The sequence below is a fragment of the Salvelinus sp. IW2-2015 genome, linkage group LG5 (assembly GCF_002910315.2).
Source record: "Salvelinus sp. IW2-2015 linkage group LG5, ASM291031v2, whole genome shotgun sequence".
NCBI classification, from domain to species: Eukaryota; Metazoa; Chordata; class Actinopteri; order Salmoniformes; family Salmonidae; genus Salvelinus; species Salvelinus sp. IW2-2015.
The window spans coordinates 25465001-25490579 of record NC_036844.1 but is presented as its reverse complement, the minus strand read 5'-3'; the positions used below and the strand labels follow the sequence as shown (position 1 = coordinate 25490579).

Sequence of the window (25579 nt, the reverse complement as noted above, 5' to 3'; positions counted from 1 at the left end):
ATAGGTGTTGATTGGGAGAGCTAGCTAAGACAACAACTAGAGGTCGACCGATTAATCGGAATGGCCGATTAATTAGGGCCGATTTCAAGTTTTCATAACAATTGGAAATCGGTATTTTTGGACACCGATTTGGCCAAATTTACTATTATTATAWWTTTTTTTACACCTTTATTTAACTAGGCAAGTCAGTTAAGAACACATTCTTATTTTCAATGACAGCCTACGAACGGTGGGTTAAGTGCCTTGTTCAGGGGCAGAACGACAGATTTTTACCTTGTCAGCTCGGGGATTCAATCTTGCAACCTTACGGTTAACTAGTCCAACGCTCTAACCACCTCCCTTACATTGCACTCCACGAGGAGCCTGCCTGTTACGCGAATGCAGTAAGAAGCCAAGGTAAGTTGCTAGCTAGCATTAAACTTATCTTATAAAAAACAATCAATCATAATCACTAGTTAACTACACACGGTTGATGATATTACTAGTTTATCTAGCGTGTCCTGCGTTGCATATAATCGATGCGGTGCGCATTTGCGAAAAAGAAGCAGTCTGACTGAGCGATGGTAGGCAGCAGCAGGCTCGTACGCATTCATTCAAACAGCACTTTCGTGCGTTTTGCCAGCAGCTCTTCGCAATGCTTCAAGCATTGAGCTGTTTATGACTTCAAGCCTATCAACTCCCGAGATTAGGCTGGTGTAACCGATGTGAAATGGCTAGCTAGTTAGCGGGGTGCGTGCTAATAGCGTTTCAATCGGTGACGTCACTCGCTCTGAGACTTGGAGTAGTTGTTCCCCTTGCTCTGCAAGGGCCGCGGCTTTTTTGGAGCGATGGGTAATGATGCTTCGAGGGTGGCTATTTTCGATGTGTTCCTGGTTCGAGCCCAGGTAGGGGCGAGGAGAGGGGCGGAAGCTATACTGTTACACTGGCAATACTAAAGTGCCTATAAGAACATCCAATAGTCAAAGGTATATGAAATACAAATGGTATAGAGAGAAATAGTCCTATAATTCCTGTAATAACTACAACCTAAAACTTCTTACCTGGGAATATTGAAGACTCATGTTAAAAGGAACCACCAGCTTTCATATGTTCTGAGCAAGGAACTTAAACGTTAGCTTTTTTACATGGCACATATTGCACTTTTACTTTCTTCTCCAACACCTTGTTTTTGCATTATTTAAACCAAATTGAACATGTTCCATTATATATTTAAGGCTAAATTGATTTGATTGATGTATTATATTAAGTTAAAATAAAACTGTTCATTCAGTATTGTTGTAATTGTCATTATTACAAACAATTTTTTTTAAAATATATATATATATATTTTTTTTTAATCTGCAGATTAATCGGTATCGGCTTTTTTTGGTTCTCCAATAATCGGTATTGGCATTGAAAAATCATAATCGGTCGACTCTAACAACAAGGGGTAAGACAACAGCTAATCAGTTAAGACAACAACAACAGGTAAAATGTCAATGATTGGGCAGAGAGGGTCAGTTAACTACACACAGGGCCTGAGTTCGAGGCTGGGGTCGACAAATAAACAAAATCAACAAAAATGGAGTACCGTGACTAATCAACAGTCCAGCAGGCATCAGCTATGTAGCCAGGTGATCATAGGGTCCAGCCTGTGTCAGGCCTGGTCTGTACTAAATCTTATTGAGAGAGGTTACCTACATTTAAAAACTWTTTTTCTGAGAGTCCTTTAGGTGCCACTCCTTTACTGAGGAGTGGCTTCCGTCTGACCATTCCACCATAAAGGCCTGATTGAGGACAACCATCTCTGCAGCACTCCACCTTCACCACAGAGGAACTCTGGAGCTCTGTCAGAGTGACCATCGGATTCTTGGTCACCTCCCTGACCAAGGCCCTTCTCCCTCGATTGCTCAGTTTGGCTGGGCAGTCAGCTCAAGGAAGAGTCTTGGTGGTTCCAAACTTCTTCCATTTAAGAATGATGGGGGCCACGGTGTTCTTGGGGACCTTCAATGCTGCAGACATTTGTTTTTGGTACCCTTCCCCAGATCTGWGCCTTGAYACAATCCTGTCTCTGAGCTGTACGGACAATTCCTTCGACCTTATGCCTTGGTTTTTGCTCTGATATGCACTGTCAACTGTGGGATCTTATATATACAGGTGTGTGCCTTTCCAAATCATGTCCAATCAATTGAATTTACCACAGGTGGACTCCAAGTTCTAGAAACATCAAGGATGATCAATGGGAACAGGATGCACCTGAGCTCAATGTCGAATCTCATAGCAAAAGGTTATCTAAAATGTCAACAAAAAAGCTGTCATTATGGGGTAGTGCGTAGATTGATGAGGGAAAAAAATTCTCTCTCCAAATGTTAGAATTTATTCAAATAATTCACTCCCCCCGAGACAATACATGTTAGAGTCACCTTTGGCAGCAATTACAGCTGAGAGTCTTTCTGGATAAGTCTAAGAGCGTTCTACGCCTGGATTGTTCAACATTTGTGACCCGTTTCAGAAAACTAGGCTTATGTCACTACTTCACAGGAGAGCCGTTTGAATGGGAACTTTTGTTTTTTAATCAAAATGCGTTTTTTTTGTTGTTGCAACTTTCATGTGCCTTAATAACAAACTTGTATGCCATCTGTAAATACAAATACAATTGTTAAATTACGAGCCTAGTTGGTTTAGCCAAAGAAAAAGTGAGGCAAAGTTCCCGCTAGCCCTGATTGGCTGAGATTATGAATGGGGTGGAAATGACAAGAGATGAGTTTGGATTGGTCTGCCATATAGCTCACTTCTGTCTATTTGAGCTGGTCAGTATGTCTAGGTAATCCTGTCTAACGTGGCTTTAAAAAAATTAAAGTTATGTATTAAAACAGCATACGCATTGCTCTCCACTTTCTGGAGGACTGAGTTTAGAAATCAGTGAAATTAGAGTATGATAGCTAAGGAAATGGAGAAAACACCTGTCTCCGGATTACATCAAACTAAGGGCAACCATGGCATCCCACAGGAGACGTGTCCAACCATGAATGATGTATACGACGAGTAAGATAGTCTAGCTAGCTACATTTTCAGATATTACATGTTTTAAATTGACAGAAAGAGCCATTTGCTTAGCTAGCTATAGCCAAATGTTAAGTAGCTAACATTGAACCTGGTTGGTTAGCTACCTGCAGATTCATGCAGGGTAGTAACGTCATGAGTTGTGATTATGCTTCATTGTTTACCTAGATAGCTAATGTTAGCTGGCTGGCTCGCTAGCTAACGTTACTGGTGTATGACCTTATTCGTATCTCAGAGCCATTTTCTTAGCTAGCTATAGCCTAATGTTAGCTAGCTTCCATTGAACGTGGTTGGTCAGCTACCTGCAGATTCAGAAGATGAAAACAGCCTAACCAGCTCTGCTAGGGCGAGTAAAATGGTCAGAGTGGGGTGTTCTCTCATTATGTGTCTGCTAGCTAGCTAGCTAGCCAATGTTAGCCAGTTAACGGCTGTGAGGTCAGAACGTTCGGATCAACTCTACTCATCGGCCAGAGCGTCCAGTGTGTGCTCTGAACGCGAAACGCTTTAAATTTACGAACGGACAATCACCAATGCTCTGGATAACATAACAGCCTAACCAGCTCTGCTAGGGCAAGTAATGTTCAGTGAGCTGTTCTCTCTCACTTAGATGTCTGGAAGTAGCTAGCAAGTTGGCTTGTGTGCTTGACTGGTGTTAGTAACATTACATACAGATCAACCCTTAAAAAGTGATGGGYAGGGCTAAAGCTTAAGAGGGTGTGAATGATGCTGAACGGGTATAGACAAAGAAGGGCTCTCCAGCAGTASCAAAACATTCAAAGACCATTTTCTCAAAAGTGAGTTTACAAGTTGATCAACTTTCAAAGCAAAAATACTTTCCCATTGTTCCTAAACTATAGTGTATGAAATACCATTTTGTAGCTCTGAGTCTCTACTTTTATCCAATGTAAAAAAAACAAAAAAAACATACATAGGGCCGATTTGAGCCGTTCGGTCACATTTGCACATTATTCTTTTCAAAATTCTTCAAGCTCTGTCAAATTGGTTGTTGATCATTGCTGGACAACTATTTTCAGGTTGACATAGATTTTCAAGTAGATTTTAGTCAAAACTGTAAAATGCAGATTTGGCCATGTGTTTTAGGTTATTGTCCAGCTGAAAGGGGCGGCAGGTAGCCTAGTGGTTAGAGTGTTGGACTAGTAACCGAAAGGTAGCAAGATCGAATCCCTGAGCTGACAAGGTAAAAAATCCATCGTTTTGCCCCTGAACACTGTTCCTAGGCAGTCATTGAAAATAAGAATGTGTTCTAAACTGACTTGCCTAGTTAAATAAAAGGTATAAAAAAAGGTCTATTCACCTCCCAGTGTCTGGTGGAAAGCAGACTGAACCAGGTCTTCCTTTAGAATTTTGGCTGCACTTAGCTCAATTTAAAAAAACATTTTAATCATGAAAATCTCCACAGTCATTAATGATTACAAGCACACCCATAACATGATGCAGCCATCCAGAGCATCCAGGGTCAAGCGCCCCACCAAAGGGCACATCGACAGATCCCCCACCAAGCCAAATCGGGGACCCAAACCAGCAACCTCTCGGACACCGGCCCAAGCTCCCAACCACACGGTCACCAACCATCTAAGATGTCCAACACAGTTCCCCCGAGAGCTGCCCCTCAACCATCCGAGACCTCCCCACACAAAAATAAATCTCACCCTCCACTCCCCATGGTTATGGAGAGTGAATGAAATCGTTTCTTTGTCATCTTGCTAGGTAGTTATCTAGCTGTGTCCATCTGGCTAGTATTATCAAGCCAGATGGGCTCCCGAGTGGCACAGCGGTCTAAGGCACTGCATCTCAGTGCTAGAGGCGTCACTACAGACACCCTGGTTTGAATCCAGGCTGTATCACAACCAGCCATGATTGGGAATCCCATAGAGCGGCACACAATTGGCCCAAAGTCATCAGAGTTTGGCCTGTGTAGGCAGTCATTGTAAATAAGAATTTGTTCTTAACTGACTTGCCTAGTAAAATAAAGGTTAAAATAAATAAATAAACAAGGGCTTTCTGCAAAATAGCAACATTAGTGTAGCTAGCTAACTAACATTGGAATCTAGACCAAACCTAAACAACACACACAGACATGCATTGCCAAACAATGCTACTGCCGCCTTCTGGTTTGGAATATTTTAACAAGGCTGAATGRCTGACGACTTCAAGGTCTTTGCTGTGTTAACACAAAATAGATCGACTGCCGACACAGGCAAACGTTTGACAATCCTACCGGTGTGTCTGAGCTATAAATGGTTGCCTCCACATCAATACTTAAAAACAATACTAGCCATTTAGATGGCACATAATTTGACTTTAATAATGCCATGATCTGCAGCATAGGCCGCTCATTTAAAAACATCAAATGTACAGCTAAAGTGGACAAAATGACCCCATTTCCAATTGCGAAAAATCGATAAATGACACGGATGGACATGTTATTTATCAGTCTACCTAATATTGGTCTGCATGGCACCACTTGCTATCACACATAAAAAATAAAATTTGAAAACTATTATTCTGGCACATAACAGTAGGGATTGCAATCAGTTAGTTATAGCTAACAATGCGGGAAGATAAACCCCGATTTACAGATCAATGCCTTATTTAGCCAGCTAGCTACTCTTAGGAAGCAGGTTATTATGATGGACAATCAAGATAACAAGCTAGCTAACGTTAGCTAAACAAGCTAGAGGTGTTGACTTGCTAGCAAGCCAGCTGCGCACGTCATTAACAAAATAAAAATGGATGACTCAATAACATAGCTATTTCTCTCCGACTTTATAAAACACCGGGCGTGTCATAAATGTATCACAATGACAACATAATTATTGTGTGAAAAAGTGGACATTCCATGAATAAAGCCGGTGACCTTTTCTGCTAACGTAGTCTAACTTGCAGGCGTAAACTGGTCCGGTAGGCTAGCTACACTCATAGGCTCCCTTTGTGTGCAACTGGCTAACGAGATATAGCAATAAGATATTTATGCATACACAAAAACGTATGTTGACGAGAGGCTTACAAGCTAGATAGCTAACTAAATAATATTATTTTGGTAGGAGTTGGCTAACTAACATCAGTTATATACAACCTTACAGATTCGTCTACCTTGTATAACCATTTCCGTATGACCAATGAAATGCCAACATTAAGACGAGCGGCTAAGTTAGCTAACTGGCTGATAGCGAGCTAGCCCTGTACTTGGACCGTAGTTAGCTAGCTCACTAACACAATTTGAAAACAGGGCCATCTAATTCTAGTTAAGCAAAATAGCGGCTGATTTATTTAGGAACGAAGCAGGTTGTCAACTATATCTCTGAAAAAAAAAAAAAAAGTACATACAGCAATCAAGTCAGGCTATTAGCCAGCTCGTGCAATGGCTATACCTATGCGCACTCACCAAGAAGAGTAGCCTTGCTCCGCCATGTCACCGACGACAACAGTCAGTGGTGGGTTCCGCGACTGTTGAGATTCGGTTCCCTGTGGCCAAAACGAAGGACCTGGTGGACACAATTTCCGCCTTTACTTCAAGATGTCTTTTTTAACAGTTACTATTTGATAACAACATGGCGATGTACCCCAGCCCCCATCTAGCAAACACTAGTCGAATAGCTTCCAATCGAATGACAATGATGGTTTGCTAGCTGGCCAAGACAAAGCACCCCGAGAAAAACTGTATATTTCGTCAGTTTCGCGAGTGTCCTGCAGTCTCACTGCCCTTACAGGCCCGAGTCTCAATTGATCCTATACTCGCTGTAAATCCATATTTAGGAGTGTTTTCTAGCGTCTATATTCATATATTCCAGAAGTCTGCACCCTTCGCTGTAATGGATGCCGCGCAGACAGCTTTGTTTTCTATGGCAAGCCAGTCACGTGCACGCGCAATATCGCCCTTGCTAGAAAGGTTTCACGAGTAATTTGTGTGCACTGAAGTGCAATGGAAACACGTGAATTGGGGTGTATTCATTCCACCGATTCTGTTGCGAAAGTTTCTTAAACGGAACGAAACGGGGAGGGACCTTCCTGAATTTTTCCAATAGAAACTCTTGTCTTTTTACATTTTAAAATGTTTTCTTGGCAAAACMGCTTATTCGACACATTTTGCCATGGGACACAAAACAATTGTTTGTTTCAGTTTTATAACTAATTATACACATTTTGCAATGAGACAATGTTGATTTTTTAAGCTAATTTCCTGCTATTCTAAACCTTCTGCTACGAAAAGTCACTTCTGAGAGCTGCATCCCATGTAGTCAAAACCCACTTGTTAGTTGGCCGTGACCACGTTTACATGCACACCAATATCAAATCAAATCAAATGATATTGGTCACATACATGTGATTAGCAGATGTTATTGCGAGTGTAGTGAAATGCTTGTGCTTCTAGCTCCGACAGTGCAGTAATATCTAAGAAATTACACAACATATACCCAATACACACAAATCTAAGTAGGAATGAATTAAGACTATATACATATGGACGAGCGATGTCAGAGCAGAACGGACTAAGATACAGTAAAATAGTATAGAAAACAGTATATACATATGAGATGAATAATGCCAGATATGTAAACATTATCAAGTGACTAAGATTCCGTAGAATAGTATAGAATACAGTATATATATATGAGATGAATAATGCAAGATATGTAAACATTATCAAGTGACTAAGATTCCGTAGAATAGTATAGAATACAGTATGTACATATGAGGTGAGTAACATTATTAAAGTGACTAGTGTTCCATTCCTTAAAGTGGCCAGGGATTCCTAGTCTATGCCTATAGGCAGCAGCCTGTAATGTGCTAGTGATGACTGTTTAACAGTCTGATGGCCTTGAGATAGAAGCTGTTTTTCAGTCTCTCGGTCCCAGCTTTGATGCACCTGTACTGACCTCGCCTTCTGGATGATAACGGGGTGAACAGGCAGTGGCTCGGGTGGTTGATGTCCTTGAATATCACGTTATTATTCGGGATACTCAAGTAGGGTATTCTGTTTTTGAGTTGACACATATGGACTTAAATTAGGAATATTCTGCTTATTCACAGATACAGGGATACTTGTGAAATCGGGATATAAACTACTATCCGGAGTACTGTGCACATGTAAACGTGGTCACTGTTGCAGCAGCAGAGATACCATGTGATGGAAAGCGCCTCAATCATGCTTGAACCATTTTATGTGATATTTTACTCACTCAATCAATCAATCAATCAAATGTATTTATAAATCCCTTCTTACATCAGCTGATGTCACAAAGTGCTGTACAGAAACCCAGCCTAAAACCCCAAACAGCAAGCAATGCAGGTGTAGAAGCACTCTTTGTTAGTCATTTGCATTAATAAATACCATTTTAATAAATGCACACAACTATGGACCTAGTATTTTTTTTGTGGTGGTACCTCCAAATGAGACAGTCATCTTTCTCTTCAAAGTAAGTGCAGTTGGAGGCGTGCATGGCCACGCAGTCATGGGTGAACAGGGAGTAGAGGATAGGGCTGAGAACGCACCCTTGTGGGGCCAAAGTGTTGAGGATCAGTGCGGTGGAGATGTTGTTTCCTACCCTCACCACCTGGGGGCGGCCCATCAGAAAGTCCAGGACCCAGTTGCACAGGGTGGGGTCGAGACCCAGGGTCTCGAGCTTAATGACGAGTTTGGAGGGTACTATGGTGTTAAATGCTGAGCTGTAATCGATGAACAGCATTCTTACATAGGTTTTCCTCTTGTCCAGATGGGTTAGGGCAGTGTGCAGTGTGATTGCGATTGCGTCGTCTGTGGACCTATTGGGGCGGTAAGCAAATTGGAGTGGGTCTAGGGTGTCAGGTAGGGTGGAGGTGATATGAGGCTTGACTAGTCTCTCAAAGCACTTCGTGATGTGAGTGCTACGGGGCAATCATCAAGTTTGCTGACGACACTACAGTGGTAGGCTTGATTACCAACAACGGCGAGACGGCCTACAGGGAGCTGAGGGACTTCGGAGTGTGGTGTCAGGAAAATAACCTCACATTCAACGTTAACAAAACAAAGGAGATGATCGTGGACTTCAGGAAAGAGCAGAGGGAGCACCCCCTATCCACATCGACGGGACAGTAGTGGAGAAGGTGGAAAGTTTTAAGTTCCTCGGGGTACATATCACGGACAAACTGAAATGGTCCACCCACACAGACGGCGTGGTGAAGAAGGCGCAACAGCACCTCTTCACCGTCAGGAGGCTGAAGAAATTTGGCTTGTCACCAAAAACACTCAAACTTTTACAGATGCACAATCAAGAGCATCCTGTCGGGCTGTATCACCGCCTGGTACGGCAACTGCTCCGCCAGCAACCGTAAGGCTCTCCAGAGGGTAGTGAGGTCTGCACAACGCATCACCGGGGGCAAACTACCAAATCACTAGTCACTTTAAACAATGCCACTTCATATAATGTTTACATACCCTACATTACTCATCTCATATGTATATACTGTACTCTATACTATCTACTGCATCTTGCCTATGCCGTTCGGCCATCGCTCATCCATATATTTATATGTACATATTCTTATTAATTCCTTTACTTTTGTGTGTATAAGGTAGTTGTTGTGAAATTGTTAGATTAATTGTTAGATATTACTGCACGGTCGGAACTAGAAGCACAAGCATTTCGCTACACTCGCATTAACATCTGCTAACCATGTGTATGTGACCAATAAAATTTGATTTGACCATTCCAGTGTAGTCAATTGAGTGAAAGTGAGACTGTAGGGAGCGCACAAATGATGTGAATAGCATATTATGACCTAGCTCATCCTTAATAAATAAAAAGTATTTTCTATGATGATTAATGATCAATAGATGTTCAAATTATTGAAAAGGAAACGTATCCTTGAACTAGGCCGCCCTTAATCATGACTTACAGTTTCATTACATTACACATAAGAAAGTCAGCCATAAGGCGTCTGCTGTAGGGGGAAGTTTTGTTAAGATCGTAGACCCTCAGTACTGAACATTTACGCCTTGATCATACCGACAGTGTCTTTGCATTTTGGTAAACCAGAAGTACATTCATTTCTAATGGAACGTTGCGTTTGCCTTGCAGCATTGCGTTGTAGAGGCAGTTGCAGTGAGTTCTGTGTGGTGCATACCTTGGGTGTATCGAACGTATGCATCAAACTGTACGTGTCCACGGCTTGACAGAAAAGGTAGCAGAAGGCGAATGTTGAATGTCCAGATGATGCTGTATACCATTTTGCGCCGAAAGACCGTCGGTGGGATCGAGGCGTTGCATGGCTTGCGGTAGCCAACGGTTTTGGAAGCATAATACGTTAAGAACCTTATCTTTCATATCAGCAATAAATAATTTTCAAAGAGAGACAACAGTAACCATAGCTTGCAAACACCCGCGGAACCTTTGATGAGGATGTCGGACCACTATCGGTTACAAAACTGTATCTTTGTTTTTTATCGGACTTGTCACAAGTGTACTGTGACTGGGTTGGCATGGCGGCTAGTTCAGATGGTAGCGCTAGGACAATGTATTGTAACGACCCTGGGTTTATAAGCGCGGMAATCGACTCTGCCGCTCGAGCATGCTTTTGCGGCACAGTCGATAGCGTGCCGGACCTCGGGGTAGAAGGTCGAGGGTTCGAGACCTGCTCCTTGCTGTTTCATTACATTGGTGTCAGGACCTTGCATCCACGACAGTGCGTGTGCTTGGCCGGTGAGCGCGTTCCTATAAGACGTAGAGTCGCGAGGACGCGCTCTTTGAAGGGAGGCAGTAGTGTGACGTCCGTGGGTTTATAAGCGCGGAAATCGACTCTAACGCTGGAGCATGCTTATGCGGCACAGTCGATAGCGCACTGGACTTCGGGCTAGAAGGTCGAGGGTTCGAGACCTGCTCCCTGCTGTTTCATTACAGTATATTGATAATGATGATAAAACCAGCAGTGGCATGTTTTCATGGGTGCCAAGGGAAGTCAGGCTTGCCCCCAAAAATGCACCCCCCCAAAATAAATATTTAAAACAATGTATATTTTGTCTCTCTATGGCAGAATTTTTCTTCAATTTGCAAGAGGTTGAAAATCAAATCAAATCAAATCAAATTTTATTAGTCACATACACATGATGAATGTATCTCATCAGAGAAAAAGAAGCGAAACAGCGCCCTTCTTTCTCTGTATGTGTAGGCCATCTATCTGATACTGTCTGGTTCCAGTAGGCTTATGACATTGTTGCCCATACCATTGATTGCAATGGAAGCAAGCAAGCATTCGGTCTCCCTTGATAAAAAATGTATAAAATAATAGCCAATCAGCCTTGAGCTAAACTGAGTGAGCTCAACTATGAATGGTCCTGGCGCACCAAAAAAAAAAGTGTAAAGAGAAGCCTATCAAATCAAAGGCTTATGACATTGTTGCCCATACCATTGATTGCAATGGAADCAAGCAAGCATTCGGTCTCCCTTGATAAAAAATGTATAAAATAATAGCCAATCAGCCTTGAGCTAAACTGAGTGAGCTCAACTATGAATGGTCCTGGCGCACCAAAAAAAAAGTGTAAAGAGAAGCCTATCAAATCTCACCAAGAGCCTATGTCATTGACAGAAACAACTTGAATTGTTTAATCTCATTGTGGTTGTGTAGTTGTCCTCCAGTGGCTAGCTAGCTAGCTAAAATGAGCCCTTTCTAAATTAGCCATGGATGAAGATAGGGATATGGACTTGTGGTTTTACTTAATTCTCCATACTGGCCAATGATTATAATGGCGATTCTGATCCAACCATTAATTCATGCATTGTGCCCCTAGCCTGAGAGGATGAAAGTTCAATATGTAGCTAGATGTAGCGTTTCCCATGAAAGGAAGTTAGGCTAGTGAACAAACATTTAAGCCAGGTAGCCTAGGACAATAAAAATACAATTGTGTAGTGTATGACAGAGTGATAGACCATTTCCTCAACATGAAAGAGAGGAGGATGGCATTGGTGTTTCTATACAAGTGGGGTGAGTCAACATGTTTTTTAATTTGCAGAATGCGCACACACACACACACAGAAATCAGAACCATGGACAGCCACATCATATTTAGCTTACATTGATTGGACTAAATTGTTTTTGGTATCTTTCAGTTGTCAATTTATTAGACTAAGCAGAGGTGATTTGATGATGTTGAAATGTTGAAGTTGAAATGGTGCTGGAATAGTGGAGGCAGCTCCTGTTTTCTTTGTGACTTGCATAACTCTCGTGGTTCTAAATCAATAGACTAGTTGTTTAGTGGTCYGAAAATGTTGGGAAACATTAACTTGTTTGAACATACTGTAGGTCATGTAACTGTTTGTTGCATTCAATATGCTTTGTGGACTTCACCGGACAGTTGTTGCTCTCTGGTTTTGTGATGAAATAAAGGTGTGGCTGAATTTATTCTGCTACTGTCTTCTTATTGTCTCGGCCTTTAGGCCTATATATCACGGGACAAGGCATATGAACTAACAGGTTATAGGGCAAACAATGCAATTATCACAACACATAGAAGATAGCAGAAGGCTATAACAGAGGCTATACTGCAAGACCTGATAATTTCCTGCAACCTGCCTATGTCCTTAGTGGACAACCCTCACTTTAGGCATTTCATGTCAGTGGTAGATGACAAATATTGACCAGTAAGTAGGCCCACGTTGACCAGGTGCCTGTATGACTTAACACTGAACAAAAAGGCTACAATCAAAAGTGCCCTAGAACAGACAGAATCAGTGTCTGTCACTGTAGATATATGGACTGACAGGACCATGAGGGGCTTCATGGGAGTAATGGCCCATTACATGGCCATGGAAGAGAAAAAAAACACCCAGACTGGAGTCAGTTCTGTTGAGCTGTGATAGATTCACAGTGTCACACACTGGGGAAAGAATCAGTGATACATTGGGAGTAATATGTGATAATTTTGCCATAGAACATAAATTAGATTATATCATATGTGATAACGCTGCAAATATGAAAAAGGCCTTCACAGTTTGTTTCCCCAAAGCAAGCAATGATCATGATGATGATGATGTGGATAACCCCAGCATATGGGAAGAATTTGGTGAAGAGTACAATGCTGATGTAGAAGCTATCCAAACCAACTGCAGGCAACAGCGCTTACAGTGCTTTGCCCATTCATTACAACTAGTGATTAGAGATGGACTAAAGGGAACAAAAATTATAAACAGTGTGATGGTTAAGGTAACTAAACTTTGCAGCTTACTACACACTACCTGTTCTCTGAAAGAAGCATTTGAAGCTGAGTTCGGAGCCAATCGTAGTATCCCTGCTGCTGTGTCTACCAGATGGAATTCCATCCTCCGGCTTGTTAAAGCAGTCACCAATCTGAATCAACAAAGCCTCAATACGCTACTTGAGGCCCAAGGACACAAGGAACTCTGCTTATCACAAAGGGGATGGAGCCAGCTATTGGAGCTAGTGGACATTTTGGACCCTTTTGTCCAGGCCACCGACMTTACTCAGGGGGTTCTCTCAGTGCTGCCCTTCCTTGTGTACTGTCAACTATCATCTGCAAAGTATACTGAGCACAAGTCGTCACCTAGTCAGTCTAGTAAAAGCACTGCAGCATTCACTCAAATGCCAATTCCAGGGGGTGTTTGTGAATGTCAGAATGGAGTACTCGGATAAACAGGCAACAAAACTTCCTTTGGTGACAATGTATACATAATGGCTGCACTGCTGGACCCATCTTTCTGCCTGTTCTGGCTTGATCATGATGTCCTCATGTAAACGATGTGAAATGGCTAGCTAGTTAGCGGTGGTGCCCGCTAATAGCGTTTCAATCGGTGACGTCACTCACTTTGAGACCTTGAAGTAGTGGTTCCCCTTGCTCTGCAAGAGCCGCTGTTTTTGTGGAGCGATGGGTAATGCTGCTTCGTGGGTGACTATTGTTGATGTGTGCAGAGGGTCTCTGGTTCGCGCCCGGGTCGGGGCGAGGGGACGGACTAAAGTTAAACTGTTACATTAATGCTGTTGACCCGGATCACTGGTTGCTGCGGAAAAGGAAGAGGTCGAAAGGGGGGTGAGTGTAACCGATGTGAAATGGCTAGCTAGTTAGCGGTGGTGCGCGCTAATAGCGTTTCATTCGGTGACGTCACTCGCTTTGAGACCTTGAAGTAGTGGTTCCCCTTGCTCTGCAAGAGCCGCTGTTTTTGTGGAGCGATGGGTAATGCTGCTTCGTGGGTGACTATTGTTGATGTGTGCAGAGGGTCTCTGGTTCGCGCCCGGGTCGGGGCGAGGGGACGGACTAAAGTTAAACTGTTACATTAATGCTGTTGACCCGGATCACTGGTTGCTGCGGAAAAGGAAGAGGTCGAAAGGGGGGTGAGTGTAACCGATGTGAAATGGCTAGCTAGTTAGCGGTGGTGCGCGCTAATAGCGTTTCATTCGGTGACGTCACTCGCTTTGAGACCTTGAAGTAGTGGTTCCCCTTGCTCTGCAAGGGCCGCGGCTTTTGTGGAGCGATGGGTAACGATGCTTCGTGGGTGACTGTTGTTGATGTGTGCAGAGGGTCCCTGGTTGGGGCGAGGGGACGGACTAAAGTTAAACTGTTACATTCATACCACATGAAGATCAAGCTGAATTGATGGAGAGTCTGATTGGTAAGTACAATGCATTGCAACATGCAACATTTTCTATTTCACTTGCATTCAAATGATTTATTTTCATGTATAATGTATACTGTTATATTCTTGATCATTTTATGATTTTTTTTCAGACCTAGCCTCAGCCAAAAGGCTGAGGCATGGAAAGTCACCATTACGGAGAGCAGTAGTGGAGAAGAACAACAACCACCTGCCAAAACCTCCAGACTGTTCTCTGGCCTCCGCAACAAGATCAGCATGAGGAAAGGAGACAAAGTCACCTGTCAAAGCAAAGATTATTCACTACATTGAAGTATCTTCAGATGAAAATGAAGTTTTTTGCTTGGATTTTTGGAGAATCCATGCAAAATACTTTCCAAGACTCAAGCAGGTAGCAATGACAGTGTTGGCTGTGCCTGCCACCAGTGCCYCAGTGGAGAGTGTTTAGTCATGGAGGCCTGCATCATGCACCCCCATCGTGCCAGGCTCAGTGCAAGAACGCTGACAAACTTGATCTTTCTGAAATGTAACCTGTCTGGAAAATAAATATTCTCTCTCTTAGGGCACAGGATGTCATTTGCTACTTGTTACAGCAAATTGTATTTATGTTAAGTGTCCAGGTTAGTAAGTATATTTTAGGGATAAAGGTCATTATGTTTGATATATAGGACACTTTAGTAGTGCAGTTATTGAACAGTTGTCAGTCATTTTGGTTTACATTCATCTTCCCTCACCGACAGATTTTCTGTTTGTGTGACAGAATGAAGTGAAATATAGACATGTCTGCCACAAAATACCATGCACCTTATTAAAATGTTGTTTGCTTTTTTAAATATCCGGTACAATTACTTTTATTAAATATAAACTGTCTACATTTTAAAAGGAAATGTATTTCGATTGAAATAGTGCCTGATGTGTTTTCTTTCATACAAGTATGGACTAATGAACAGGGGAGTCTCTTCAAATAATTTACAAGGTTTATAGACCTACTGTAACCCATAGCAGGTAGAAAGCCATTGCCAAAAGGGACTTGAGACTTGACCTCTACCTCAAAGACTTGTTAACATCTCTGGAAATAATGGCCTGATGCTAATGTTAAATGTTGTAACCAATGTTCCCTCTATAAACTGCGTGCGTGCGCGAAGACTGTTGTGCAGAATATATGCCATGCTGCGCAGAGACACGATACTGAATTTCAGAGTTCGCCCCTTCAGTTTGCACTATATAGATCAACGTTTTTTTCTATGATCGAATTCAAATGATATCAGCCCCTTTTCAATACAACAAACCAAAACAAATCTACCGTTGCAAGACTGAGTCTGTGATTTTGTTGTAGGCAGAGCTGGAGCGCATCGGAGTAGAATTCTATTGACATGGTTAGCCCAAGAGCGGTCTTTCAATCATCAGCGAATGAATGCGCCTTTCAGTTCAGATCAGAGCTGCGTGTGTGCACATGTGTTTATATTCTTTGCTAGTTTGCGATTTGTTAGCCCAGTTATAGATAAGTATAGGTCAGCAATGAGGAGTGTAGGCTACATTTCAAGCTGTCTTTGAAAAGCCAGTAAGGTAAAAAGCTTATATGTCTTAATTAAAGCGGCAGTGTTGTATTTTATGACAGGCTTCAATATGCAAATAAGCCAATAGGCAGAGGGGTAGCCAACATTGTCTAATTCTCTGTATGGTAACAATAATTAATATTATTTTGTGGTTTCTTGCATCATACAACATAATACAATTTACAGTCAGCTATTTGGCCCATGGTGTTACAGACCAAGGAGAAAATAATGAATTGTATGTAGGCCTACATTGAACACCAAATATAGGCTACTGTAGGCTATATCATAGAAATCAAAAGCTATTCCATGTGAACATGTTTTGGGATTTGCTCCATTAGTTTTGTTGCTAGGCCTACATTGTGAACAAATAGCCGCAATAGCCGATTGGCTACTGTCTAAAACGGTAAGGGTAGGTACAGCCTCAGTCTTCACTGTAAACACGTGCTGGAAGTTGCACAAAATTCTCACAATTTTCAAGTGTCCACTCACAAGACCTAAAATTTGCTCAGTGCCCCCAAAAATTTTAGGGAACATTGGTTGAAGCTGTGAATGAGATGCAGCATATGGAGGATGTGAATAGAAAGCCATGGAAGCGCAGAGGTACAACATTACAAATAATGTATCCTATGCTGAGGCTGTTAGGAAAGGGAATAACAAACCTAGTGTTCAAAATGCTTCAGATACAACATAGCGGCAGATAGTGGTTTCTCCCGAGGAGGCCAGTGGAACCTCAGCCGATTGTTATTGTGATATGCTAGYATAAATGCTTAATTGTAAAGAAAACCATGGTAGTAGATCATGTAGACTTGGCCTTCATGTGTAGGGCAATCAATATGACTGCTCCACATGAGCAGGACTACACAAATAAAATAATTAGTGAAGGCAGCCAAAGACATTCTGGGGATTTCTGAAGTTACGGTAGAAATAATAGGCCTACATCGGATTCTGAATTGAAATTCAAAGGATGACCAGGATAATAAGTAGCCTACTATTAGGCTGTTCCTTGTTGTACAATGGAATGCTAGGAGTTTGATAGCCAATGGACAAGATTTTTTAAAATACATGATTTAGATGTTTTACCAGATATGACGTGTATACAAGAAACATGGTTTAAACCTCAACTGGATTATATTATACCTGAGTTTATCTCTGTAAGAAGTGATAGAACTGAGGGCTTGGTTAGTGGGTGTGCTACATTTATTGAAGAAGGTGTAGCACATAGAGCAATAACTGGTTTCAAAGAACATGAATGTGTGGCGGTGGAGATTTGTAGAGAATGGGGTAACATCACGTTGTTTAAGTACTATAATCCTTGTAAACCCATTTCTCTATCTGAATTAGACATAGTTGCAAAATCCAGTTTAGGCGATAAGGAGACATGGTGTGGCGATCTCAATGCGCATAACAGCTTGTGGGGCAGCAATACCACAGATGCCAATGGTTTAGTGGTGGACGATTTTATGGAGCAGAAGGGACTAGTTTGTATAAATGATGTTTAGATCTTACATTGGTGTCCTTCTCCATTGCTGGTACTATTATGTGAGTGGGATGTGACGATCGAATCCACAATAAGCTGTGCTAATTTCCCAGTCATGTGCAACATAGATCTTGACGTACAGTATGTTTTCAGAAAAGGGAACCGGTTTCAAATTGGTGGTTTTACAAAGCAAATTGGGTACTTTTTTACACTTTGTGTGAAAATGAGGGTTATAAATGATTGTGCTGCATCTGTGAATGTAGTCATATTTGATGCTGCCTTATTAGTTATTCCAATGAGAGGGGGGGTAAAGGAAAGATAGTTCCTTGGTGGACTGAAGCATGTACTAAGGCACAGCTTATTGATCGTGATAATGCTTTTAAATATTTGAAGAATAATTTGACATTCGACTCTCTTGCCTGTCTGCAAATGCTCAGGTACATGTAACAAATGTCTCCTATTGCTCCTGTATTTAACTCCCTCAGGTATCATTACATCACATTTTTTTTATTTTTTTTTATTTAACCTTTATTTAACCAGGTAGGCAAATTGAGAACACGTTCTCATTTACAATTGCGACCTGGCCAAGATAAAGCAAAGCAGTTCGACACATACAACAACACATAGTTACACATGGAGTAAAACAAACATATAGTCAATGATACAGTGAAGAAAAATATATAAGTCTATATACAATGTGAGCAAGTGAGGTGAGATAAGGGAGGTGAAGGCAAACAAATATATGTATAAATAAATAAAAATATAAAAAGGCCATGGTGGCGAAGTAAATACAACACAGCAAGTAAAATAAAAACTAAAAAACACTGGAATGGTTGGTTTGCAGTGGAAGAAAGCGCAAAGTAGAGACAGAAATAATGGGGTGCAAAGGAGCAAAATAAATAAATAAATACAGTAGGTAAAGAGGTAGTTGTTTGGGCTAAATTATAGATGGGCTATGTACAGGTGCAGTAATCTATGAGCTGCTTGACAAGCTGGTGCTTAAAGCTAGTGAGGAGATAAGTGTTTCCAGTTTCAGAGATTTTTGTAGTTCGTTCCAGTCATTGGCAGCAGAGAACTGGAAGGAGAGGCGGCCAAAGGAAGAATTGGTTTTGGGGGTGACCAGAGAGATAAACCTGCTGGAGCGCGTGCTACAGGTAGGTGTTGCTATGGTGACCAGCGAGCTGAGATAAGGGGGGACTTTACCTAGCAGGGTCTTGTAGATGACCTGGAACCAGTGGGTTTGGCGACGAGTATGAAGCGAGGGCCAGCCAACGAGAGTGTACAGGTCGCAGTGTGGGTAGATATGGGGCTTTGGTGACAAAACGGATGGCACTGTGATAGACTGCGTCCAATTTATTGAGTAGGGTTTTGGAGGCTATTTTGTAAATGACATCACCGAAGTCGAGGATTGGTAGGATGGTCAGTTTACAAGGGTATGTTTGGCAGCATGAGTGAAGGATGCTTTGTTGCGGAATAGGAAGCCAATTCTAGATTTAACTTTGGATTGGAGATGTTTGATGTGAGTCTGGAAGGAGAGTTTACAGTCTAACCAGACACCTAGGTATTTGTAGTTGTCCACATATTCTAAGTCAGAGCCGTCCAGAGTAGTGATGTTGGACAGGCGGGCAGGTGCAGGCAGCGATCGGTTGAAGAGCATGCATTTAGTTTTACTTGTATTTAAGAGCAATTGGAGGCCATGGAAGGAGAGTTGTATGGCATTGAAGCTCGCCTGGAGGGTTGTTAACACAGTGTCAAAAGAAGGGCCAGAAGTATACAGAATAGTGTCGTCTGCGTAGAGGTGGATCAGAGAATCACCAGCAGCAAGAGCGACATCATTGATGTATACAGAGAAGGGAGTCGGTCCAAGAATTGAACCCTGTGGCACCCCCATGAGTGGAGGTCGTTTGACCGCTGACCCATTACGGATGCAGGCAATGAGGCAGTGATCGCTGAGATCTTGGTTGAAAACAGCAGAGGTGTATTTGGAGGGCAAGTTTGTTAGGATGATATCTATGAGGGTACCCGTGTTTACGGAATTGGGGTGGTACCTGGTAGGTTCATTGATAATTTGTGTGAGATTGAGGGCATCAAGCTTAGATTGTAGGGTGGCTGGGGTGTTAAGCATGTTAAAATTTAGGTCGCCTAGCAGCACGAGCTCTGAAGATAGATGGGGGGCAATCAGTTCACATATRGTGTCCAGAGCACAGCTGGGGGCAGAGGGTGGTCTATAGCAGGCGGTAACGGTGAGAGACTTGTTTTTAGAGAGGTGGATTTTTAAAAGTAGAAGTTCAAATTGTTTGGGAACAGACCTGGATAGTAAAACAGAACTCTGCAGGCAATCTTTGCAATAGATTGCAACACCGCCCCCTTTGGCCGTTCTATCTTGTCTATGACCTGGTTGCCACTTTTTTCACCACGAGCCTCAATGTTCCATGTTTTACCATCATGCATTTTTATTCTATCATTTGGACTGAGTGCACTGAGCACCTTGGACCCTTTGTCATAGTACCTTTTCTGTTCACTCTTCTCTCTGTTAAGAATGACATTGTCATCCTTCTGTTTCTAGTACTGGCAACCTAGTTGAGTTTCCTGTTGAACAGCTCTGCAGGAGCTTTCAGTGGAGTAGCCCTGTAGTTTAACAAAGCTAGATATGGATCTGTCTTTGAGTCGAGAGCTTTCTTAAGCAGTTTTGACACCGTTCTCGACTAACCAGTTAGACTGTGAGTACAGTGGGCTGGATGTGACATGCTTGAACCCATAGTTTAGCGAAATCCCTGAAAGCTGAACTGTTCGGCGTTGTCCTACGGACTACCTCTGCGACCCCATGGCGAGCAAAGAATGACTTAATGTGAGTTATCACCTGACTAGCAGTAGTGTTCTTCAGTAGTCATCTCTGGATAATGAGAGTAATATTCCATCAGTAGAACATAGTTCTTTCCCTCAAGAGCAAAGCAATCTATTCCTACTTTGCCCCATGGTCTTAACACCTCAACCCATATGGGCTCTTTGCTGTTTTGACCTGTATTTCTGCCGTTTCACAGGCTCTGACTGTCTGCTCTATATCAGCATTCATCTTGGGCCAGAATAACACTGCTTTTGCACGTCGTTTCGACTTTTCCATTCCTAGATGGCCCTTGTGTATTTTGATCAGCATKTTTTCCTGTGACACACTTGGTATCACAATTCTTGAACCCTTAAAACAGAATTCCATCAAGTGCAGATGGCGCACCGCTGTATTGACCATAAGGGTATGGTATAGCTTGTACAGATCACCCGCATGTTATGGCTTGAATTACCTTTTGCAAACACTTATCTTCTGAAGTAGCACGTGAAATAACTGTCCACATTTCATCTGAAACTGGGCAACTCTTTCTGATAAGGTTTACATGTATGGTATCATTCTGCTCGTAAATCTGGTTTGGTTCTGAGCCATCAAAAGCTTTGGAAAATGTTCCTGCCACTAACAATTATTTCCCTGGCCTGTACTCGAGTTGCAAGTCATATTTCAGAAGTTTTAGAAACAGTCTCTGTACCCTTGGTGGTGTGTATGCTAGACCCTTCTTTGCAATAATACCCAAAGGTTTGTGATCTGTTTCAGCCCACACTGTTTTACCATAGATAAACACATGGAATGTCTCACATGCATGTGACAGTGCCAATGCCTCTTTCTCAATGTGAGCATAGCTACACTCAGAAGTTATCAGAGACCTGGAGGCATATGCGACTGGGCGCCATCTAGTGCCATAGGGCTGCAATAACACTGCACATAATCCTGCTTTAGAGGCACCTGCTGAGATTTTGGTTTTGTGCTTTTCATCATAGAACCTCAGTACTGGAGCATGCATGATTAATACTTTGAGCTCCTCAAACGCTTTCTGGTGATTACGGTTCCAACACCACACTGTAGTTTTACACAGTAGATTTCTCATCTGGCTTGTGAGAGTTGCCTGATTAGGTACAAATTTGCCCACATAGAACCTTTGTACACCCTCTTTGTTGGTAGGCGGTGGCATGTTCTTGATGGCTGTCAATTTGCTCTGGTCTATCTGAACACCTTCACATGTTAGTTTTTCACCCAAAAAGGATATTTCTGTCTTTCTGAATTTACAGTTGTCTGCGTTTATCTGTAGCCCGTTAGCTCTGGCTAGATCAAGTGCTGCTTTCAACCTTGTGTTTGTGCTCTAGAGTCTGACCTATTAGCAAACCATCAATGTACACTTTTTTTTGCCTGGCACACTCAAATATCTGTTGGACTGTCCTATGAAAGACTACGGGTGCTGAAGTGAGACCAAACGGGAGCCTTTTAAATGAGTACCTACCAAAATGAGTATTGAAAGTACAAAGCCTTGTACTCGCCTTGTCTAGAAGGATCTGCCAAAACCCTGAGGTGTCTAGCTTTGATAAGTATTTAGCCCCTGCTATGTTCCCAAATATATACCCCCTGGTAGACAGCTGAAAGTGTTCCCTTTTCACATACTTGTTAAGCTCTTCTGGATCCATAGACAGGCTGAGTGAGCAGTCTTTCTTCTCAACTATTACTAGTGAGTGGACCCATTCAGTAGGCACTTCTACTTTGTCTAGGATATCTAAAGACTTTAGCCTCCGAAGCTCTGCTTTTAGCTTGTCTCCTAGGGACCTTTCTAGGTGCATGGATCACTGGTCTCTCAGGCTGCTTTAACTCCATTTTGTGCTGCACCTTGAAGTTTCCTCTGCCCTGAAAAACATCAGCATATGTATCCTCAACATTGGTCATTTCACCAATCACTATATGAACCCATTTCATTAGACCCAGTAAGTTACATGACTTTAACCCATTGATGGGTGGTTTTTCTACCTTTACTATGACAAAAGGAACCTTGTGAGATTTATCCACTACCTCCAGCACCAATGTGCATGTCCCTGAAGTGGCAATCGCTTCACTACTGTAAGCTTTCGATCTTATCCTTTGTTTTGTGGTCACCAATGGTTTTATCTGTAACAGTTCAGTCCCTGGAATGATATTGACCTGTGAACCCAATATCAGTTCCATTAGTCTTGTAAGTAACAGTCCAGTCCTCGGCTAGTCCTGTGAGTGCGACTGTTCCTACAAAGAGGTCACCCGAAGCCTCCTCACTGTACTTGTTGCCACTGCTGCTGTCCTGGTCCTCGTTGACACAGTGTACTGTCTTTTGTTGTCTCCACTGCCTGCATTTTAATGCGAAGTGGTTCTTTATGCCACAGTTTTGACTCTCTTCTATATGCTGGGCACTGGAGAGGTCTGTGCTCTCCTCCACAGTAGCAGTATGAGCACTGGTCCCCTGAAGTGTGCTGCTCAAATCAAGTCACATTTTATTGGTCACATACACATGGTTAGCAGATGTTATTGCGAGTGTAGCGAAATGCTTGTGGTTCTAGTTCCGACAGTGCAACAATATCTAACAATTCCACAACAACTACCTAATACACACACATCTAAGTAAAGGGATGGAATAAGAATATATACATATAAATATATGGATGAGCAATGACAGAGCGGCAAAGGCAAGATGCAATAGATGGTATAAAATACAGTATATACATATGGGATAAGTAATGCAAGATATGGAAACATTATTAAAATGGCATTATTAAAGTGACTAGTGATCCATTTATTAAAGTAGTCAATGATTTCAAGTCCATGTCCGCAGCAGTCTCTCTGTGTTAGTGATGGCTGTTTAACAGTCTTATGGACTTGAAACAAAAAAAATTGCTTCTCTAGGTCCCAGCTTTGATGCACCTGTAATTACTGACCTCGCCTTCTGGATGGTTGCGGGTCTGCTGCCTGCTGTCCTTTGAAGTTAGCCGTTTAGCTGTAGCTCTTCCTTTGCATACCACTACTGTCCATTTACCGTATGGTGACTCTGTCACATCTCTAGCTTGACACATTTGTATAGCTATTTCTAGTGTCAATTCATTCTTACCAAGTAACTTTCCCCTCTACCCCTTGTCTCTCACCCCCATGACAATTCTCTCTTCAATTTGACCGAAATTTCGACTGACATTCCAGTTTCAAGCCCATAATAAATTCCTCAACAGTCTCTTGTTGCATTCTGAGATCTGCTGTTGAAAACATACCTCTCAAATGTATTGTTTCTTCTGGGAGGACAAAAAGACTGGAATTTGGCTAACAACAGTTCATAATCTGCCTGCTCCTCGTCCGTTAGCTGAAATCTGTTGTAGACATCAATGGCGTCCGAGCCAACTAGTACTGTGAGAAACAGTGCGACCTTCTGTGAGTCGTCTTTTTCAGCCGCTCCTGTCGTTCTCAGATAGACGGTGAAACGCTGCTTGAACCGCTTCCATTGCTCTTCTACATTGCCGTTAAGTTTCAGTTATGTTGGAAGCTTTAGCTGCTCCATGTCTTTAGCCAGCTAGCGCTGCACACTCCGTTTGCTCCGGCGTGGTTATTTTTTACATTTACATTACATTTACATTACATTTAAGTCATTTAGCAGACGCTCTTATCCAGAGCGACTTACAAATTGGTGCATTCACCTTATGATATCCAGTGGAACAGCCACTTTACAATAGTGCATCTAACTCTTTTAAGGGGGGAGGGGGGGTTAGAAGGATTACTTTATCCTATCCTAGGTATTCCTTAAAGAGGTGGGGTTTCAGGTTTTACCTCAGTCTCGTTAGCCCAGCGCAGTGGCTAGTTAACTAACATTAGCTAGTTGACGTGAAGCTTCTTGGCGCAGTTCAGCATTTTTGACCAAAAGTCGATGATGGATGAGTCAAAGGCGAGTTCTGTCACTCCTGGTACCATGTTGTATTTTATTCTCTAAGAAAATAATTGTCTTTAAAACATAAGTTCTTCTTTATTCAAGTTAACCTGAGCCGTACCAGTATAGTGCGCTGCGCGTACCCTAAGTGGTAACGTGGGCTCCGATACAATATACCACAGGTGCATGGCGGGAATTCTGTTCTTGAATGCATGAAGAATGCATGAAGATATATACAATAAGAACTGTGATTCTGGAGAATCAGTGGATGCTGAATTAACCATGTTTGAAATAAAGAGGGCGTTGGAGGGGTGTGGATGCAAAGCTCCAGGTGAGGATCGATTATACAACATTATGTTTAAACATCTGCCTACAGCAGTTTTGGGAAAGATTTTGGGTTTATTTAACAAAATATTGACGACAGGAGTGCTGCCATCAGGATGGTGTTGCCTTTTCTGTAGCCTGATAAACATCCATCCTGCTAGTTATAGACCTATTGAACTTACATCAAATCTCTGTAAATGAATAGAAACGTTGATTGTAGGCAGATTGATGTATTATCTAGATTAGATCATAGGGGTCTATTAAGTCTGTACCAGAGTGGATTCAGAAAAGGAAGGACTACCCTTCATGCATTAGTTAAAGTTAGTACTAAGGTGACCAAAGCTTTGGCAATTAAGGAAGTGATGTCAATAGTATATTTTGACATYGAAAAGGCACATGATAAAATGTTGTGGGAAGGTCTACTGATCAAATCAAATCAAATTTATTTATATAGCCCTTCTCACATCAGCTGATATCTCAAAGTGCTGTACAGAAACCCAGCCTCAAACCCCAAACAGCAAGCAATGCAGGTGTAGAAGCACGGTGGCTAGGAAAAACTCCCTAGAAAGGCCAAAACCTAGGAAGAAACCTAGAAAGGAACCAGGCTATGAGGGGTGGCCAGTCTTCTTCTGGCTGTGCCAGGTGGAGATTATAACAGAACATGGCCAAGATGTTCAAATGTCCATAAATTACCAGCATGGTCAAATAATAATAATCACAGTAGTTGTCAAGGGTTCAGCAAGTCAGCACCTCAGGAGTAAATGTCAGTTGGCTTTTCATAGCCAATCATTAAGAGTATCTCTACCGCTCCTGCAGTCTCTAGAGAGTTGAAAACAGCAG

The 25579-nt window shown here is 42.2% G+C and overlaps 2 protein-coding genes across 3 annotated transcripts in view; one reads left to right on the top strand and one right to left on the bottom strand.

The window, feature by feature from the left end:
* The window catches only part of LOC111964100 (signal peptide peptidase-like 3), a 39021-nt gene extending 32161 nt beyond the window's left edge, over positions 1–6860 (bottom strand). The window contains exon 1 of one of the 2 annotated variants that reach the window (XM_023987822.3): positions 6449–6860. In XM_023987822.3, coding sequence (XP_023843590.1) covers positions 6449–6474 — 26 coding nt within the window. In that variant the 5' untranslated portion in view covers positions 6475–6860. The remainder of the gene's footprint in view (positions 1–6448) is intronic. The other variant, XM_023987824.3, reaches the window with a different exon arrangement.
* A 13596-nt stretch (positions 6861–20456) lies between these two features.
* The window catches only part of LOC111964099 (guanine nucleotide-binding protein G(z) subunit alpha), a 78501-nt gene continuing 73378 nt past the window's right edge, over positions 20457–25579 (top strand). Inside the window, exon 1 of the mRNA XM_023987820.2 lies at positions 20457–20523. The gene's annotated coding sequence lies outside the window, so the exon portion shown is untranslated. The remainder of the gene's footprint in view (positions 20524–25579) is intronic.